The sequence below is a fragment of the Branchiostoma belcheri genome, unplaced genomic scaffold (genome assembly GCF_001625305.1).
Source record: "Branchiostoma belcheri isolate BF01 breed outbred unplaced genomic scaffold, Haploidv18h27 scaffold140, whole genome shotgun sequence".
NCBI classification, from domain to species: domain Eukaryota; kingdom Metazoa; phylum Chordata; class Leptocardii; order Amphioxiformes; family Branchiostomatidae; genus Branchiostoma; species Branchiostoma belcheri.
The window spans coordinates 73,924-79,558 of NW_017802825.1; the positions used below are offsets into that span (position 1 = coordinate 73,924).

General features: G+C 39.3%; 1 protein-coding gene across 1 annotated transcript in view; it reads right to left on the reverse strand.

Moving 5' to 3' along the window:
* The window catches only part of LOC109464753, a 17,621-nt gene that overhangs the window by 5,561 nt on the left and 6,425 nt on the right, over positions 1-5,635 (reverse strand). Inside the window, exon 2 of the mRNA XM_019761827.1 lies at positions 2,750-3,196. Within this exon, the coding sequence (XP_019617386.1) occupies positions 2,750-3,196 (447 nt within the window). The remainder of the gene's footprint in view (positions 1-2,749; positions 3,197-5,635) is intronic.

Consider the following 5,635-nt stretch of genomic DNA (forward strand, 5'->3'; position numbering starts at 1 on the left):
TTTTTACAAGACAGTTTTTGCTAATTTTTAGAAATTATCAACATACTACCAGCTCAATTGCTTTGCAAATTGATGTGTGAACCTCTGAGTCCACATTACGTACAAAAATCATACATTTTGACCTTTTCCTATTTTTTAGTGAGGAAAAGACAAAAGGAAGAAATACCCGATTTTTAAACCCTATTCAGACAGAGTGGTCTTTTGAGGCCCGCGCCAACTTTAATCTTGAATAGCGCCTGAACGGCTTGAGCTAGATCCATCAAATTTGGTGAACACTTTTAAAATGTATCTGAAAAAAATTCATATTAGTTAAATCAGTTAATGATTTTTTGTGTTACCATGGCAACAGGTTTCTGACAGGCAGTTTTTGGGGAAAAATCAGTAATTTTGGTTTCAACATAAAAATTTTTGGGGTTTTATATTAAATAACACTTCCTTTCTGACATTAATAACATTTTACATAATTAAAGATAAGTTAAATCATTTAATATTCATAAAATATGCTAATTTGATGACGTCAATGGTCAAAATCCAAGATGGCGGACCATATAATTACCTCTGACGTCATATGACGTCATTATTACACCAAAGTTTTTAGAATTTAATTTTATTAGTACACCATTCTCTGAATATTTGGTGGCCATACAATAAATGCATAAAAACATATAAAAACGGAAATAAAGTAATGTATAAGAACGCCAGTGTATCCATTACGATCGAAAGCCAGCTGGGGTCCGCGCGGACCCCAAAAGAAAATTAGATATAAAAATTTTTAGAAATGGGGGAAACTGAGTTTTCTGCACTGTATTGAGGGACAACTTTGTGGGTGACAATTAGTTGAAATTTCAGAAAAAAATCTTAAGAAAAAAAAAATATTACTGACTATATAGTGCTGGGGTCCGCGGACCCCAGGTGTACTGTATAGGGTTAAATGATATGGCGGACCATATCATTAGATCAGGTAAATTCCGGCAACTATTTTTCTCAAAATTTCATCCCAACTTCGATTTCTGTTACAGAAAACGTTAAATGAAACCTCTCTAGTCTATTTCCATTGTATTTTTAGGCTTTATCTTGAAGAAAAAAGATTTTCAAAAATTCAATATTGTGGATCCAAGATGGCAGACAGCTTTAAATATGCCTGACGTCATTCTATGACATTTTATGATATAGGCAACACATGAGTAAGTAGACCTTAATATCATAAACAATTTTTGTTAAACCTGTGTTGTATACCATTAAGTTTTAAGAGAAAACCGTTTTAAACTGGAGGATTCGATGCCCAGGGCAACGCAATAAGGAAGTACTCCCCACTGTGGCTTCTCCAGCAGCTTGAATAGTGAATTGACCCCCATAACCACATAAACTAATAAACATCCTAGACGGTCCAGCCACCAAAAACAATGGCAGGGACAGATTAGCATAATAACTGTCACTCTTTTTGAACAAATTCAAATGTTTTTTCTATACTGGTTTTCAAACTAACAATATCAAACCATGCAGAATGATCGGGATAGCTGTAACTGAGTCACATAATCAAGAAAATACTATCTGCAACTTTCAGTTTCTGGAAAACCAACTTTGTGGTCAAATTTCAATTTTACAAACTGCCTTGTCAACATTTCATCAAAGTGTCTAATTGTAGATATCTATATGTCAACCTCAGAACTGAACTAGCTTGGATAGTAAGTGAGTCTAGAAATATGGGTTGCAATTGCGGTGTCAATTTGGTAGTATGAGAAAGCAGTATACATTATTACATGTACTGGATCTCTGTTAGAACTGTTCAAGTAGCTGCCGGCCAATCTATAACACTACATGTATTAGATAAACCTTGGCAAGACAGCACAGCGTTGTAATTACTTTATATTCTGGGTTAGGTGAGGCTATCTTCTTTATGTACAACAGACTGGACATGTACATAAATTCCTCTGCTGTCAATATGTTTCAAACACAAATAAGTGTCTTCAAGAGCCCTCTGTCCATGTTACCACCACAGTAGGCAGGGACAGAATGGGGCCTGGTAGTTTACGTTAGCCGAATTTATTGGGTTCTTATATAGTGCAAGCCTGCTCTTTAAGCAATAAATCACATGAAAGACTAATGATGTCATCTAACGTCATAATGATATCAAAATTGTTGATATGATTGATTATTACTAGTACAACATACTCGGAATGAGCCTTCAGTTCCAAATATCCCCAAAAAGCCCAGTCTACATATGTTTTATTATGCAGATTTAGTCATTTGCATAATTTGCATTTAATTATGTACAACTCTATCTCAGCTACCTACACACCAAAATGATGAGAATACGTGGTTCCTATCTGGACTTATCGGCTATTAAAGATTTCGCCAGAAACTCCCCGGCACTTCCAGAACAAGCTGCTAGAGGGACTTAACTGACAGCACTTATTTTTGATTGGAAAAGCTATCTGTTACCAAAAAGTCAAGACCATAGCATGCATGTTCAGGACAAAAGATACAAAAACCCGACGTTCTGCTGGAGTACCATGGTCATCCACCAGGAGGCCCATATTTCACCTTGACCTTTGTGTTCCTAAGACTTACAAGCATACCAAATCTGATCACAACCCATAAAGGCGTTATGAAGTTATTGTCTCTAATTTATTTTATTATCCATATTTTAACAAAGAAAATGATATAAAGTTTTGCTCCAAATGTAAGACGTAAACCGGCTACTGGAGCAATCAGACTACATGCCCGACCAAAGAAAGAAGAAAAATACCTGGCGAGATGCTGTAGAGGTTGAGTTCAGTGAGATAAGGTTGCCAGCCCCCGTGGGTTCGGGTGACCACGAACCTCCAATACCGCGCTGTTCCCTGGAACCCGCCGAACTCTTGCCTCTGGTCCGTCCCTCCCTGCACGTTATCGACAGACACAACGTCCTCCCAGCTGTATGGACTCCCAACCTGAGAACTTTGCAACTTGAAGGCTGCAATGTCATGATTGGTGTCTCCGTTGCAATTCGCTGCGATGCGAGTCAGATTTAGAGGCGCTGCGATGTCCAGCACGATGTACCAGTTGTTGTAGTTCCGCCAGGTATCCATGACGTTCCAGTAGGTATTAGTGTCTCCATCCAAGGCTTTTGCGGCATCATATGTCACTCCATTGGAGACCCGCGGTGTGCCGGTGGAGTTCACGACCCATGAAGTATCCTGTCGCAGCCATGCTCCTGCGAAAAGGGAGGAGAATTGATAACACTCGATTTTTCCTGGGATGGTAACGTCATTACGTCACACGTATACCTTATTTTTGAATTTTCTACTGTTGCCACTTGTCACGTGCAGTGCCGGTGAAAAACGATGTAACTGCAATATCTGATTTCATAACACGTTTATACAATAGTCATGTAATACACCGACAGAGGAACGACCTCATACCAATAAGTGCATTATTTGCATAAATGTTTATCAGTTGATGATATTATCCACCTAATGACCATCTTATCTTAACACAGAAGGCATATTCTCATAAACTGTGTAAATGAGGTCCTGATTTGAATTGTGTTAAATGATTTTCATCTTCACATAGCTTTCAAATGCGGCAAGTATCAAATTCCTGGCAGCTGTCATAATAAGATTACAGAAATTTCCCTATTTTTATGCAAATTACGCCTTCATCTAAATAATAAATATCGGCCGATGTTCCTCTCGTTCTTAATTACATGTTGGAAGTGTTTCATCGTCCTATTATCCAAATTGATTTATAAAATGTCCACGCCATCTGACATCAAAGTTGGCGCGGGGATTTTAGCCCCCCCCCCTCAGTCTAGATAGGGTTAATACTCTTCCTGCGAGCACCAGGTAATAAAATAATATGTAAAGCTAAAATGTTATTTTGCGAGTTATCATAAAAGTTCATCTGTGTTGGTAATACATATTTAGAGTTAAAACTTTTGATCCAACACAAAAGCCTAGAGCTTTCGACCAGTCACTCGGGTCTTCCTCAGTTCCTCAGGTTAAAATCATTTGGCAAAGGTATGAGGTCGTTCCTCTGTCGGTGCATTACTTCTATTGTATAAACGTATTATGAAATCGGACATTGCAGTTGAACCCATCAACAAAGCGACTTCTCCTAGATCACCCAACTCCAAGCAGCCTTCAGCAAAGTCCAAAGGTACAAAGTCCAAGGGTTTGTTCGTCCTTCCTTAAATTAATGACTCTTCGGAGGCGCAATTTTCATCTCCCGCCTGCTACAATTTGACCACGACCTTATACACATCCTCGTTGAAGACCAGAGTGACTGTTTAAAAGCTCTAGGTGAGAGAGAACTTTTTGTGTTGGATCAAAATTTCAACTCTACACATATTTTGTGAGTTACTTAGGTTACGTATTTTATATTATACTATACATGTTTTTTATTATTATTTTTGTTTCTTGTATAAAGTACAGTAACTGTACCTTCACCGCGACAGGAAGTGATGAGAAGGCAACATATAGTCCCGACGGTACAGAGCAGACGCCAATCAGACATCCCTTAGGATTCACCCTGTGGGAATCAATCAAAACAAACAGTCAAAGGTGCACAACACAGTCACACCCTCCTGGACGAAATGGAAGGCACCGCGTGTCTCGATGTAGACTGCTTGTTAAGTATGGCTGTACTGGTAATTAACATAAAAATTATTTAACGAAACTTAGAAAACAATGTCAACTGAAAAAAATCCATTAAACTGATCGCAGTCTGACATCCACCACTGTCTCAACCACAAAATAATGAAATAGATCTACTATGGACAATAAACGTAGAATCTGATACAGTATCATCCACGTTCTGGCGACGTGCTTGATAAAGGCACTCTGCTTACTAAGCAACGGCAACATGTCCCTTTTCCTGTCTCTCGTTTTTACATTTCTTAAACTTCTTAAGTGACTGCATTTGATCAAGTAATGATACATAAATTTGCCCATTATTATCACTGCACGAAATGGCCTCGGATTATAGCGAATCCTGAAGATCCGAAATCGTGCACCATGACGGATACGTAGAAAATCCGGAGAAATCCGCAATCCTTACTAGAATACGAAGTTGCACTGCAGATCCGACAATTCCGGCACCGTATACGCCCGGATCCGTGAGAAACCACAGATACAAATTTGATATTTGCAAGGAACCTTCTGTCTCAGATTTGTTGTAAGTCCGTTTTTTTTGCATCTGGAGTTGCCTCGGATCCTGACAGATATAGTAAATACCAATCATGGCGGCATATGTACTACCACGGATTTCAGCAAATCCGGCTGCAGGGAATTTTACGGATTCTAAAATAACCCACAGGGCACTGCTGCTTTGGACTCTCCCACAGTTTCCGAACAAAATGACAGAAAGCGGGATTTCGCGGATCCCACTTCCGCAGATCCGAACAAGATACCAGAAGCGGGATTTCGCAGATCTCGCTTCCACAAATCCGAAAGTGATATCAGCAACGGGATTTTGCGGATCTCAGAATTTCGCACTTGGCACAGATGCTATATCCCGAGTCCCGCAGCACCGAAAAAGATGCCAAAAGCAGAATTTTACGGATCAAGGTTCTGTGGATCCGATAAAGATACCCGAAGCGGAATTTCACGGATCACGGTTCTGCAGATCCGAAAAAAGATACCGGAAGCGGGAT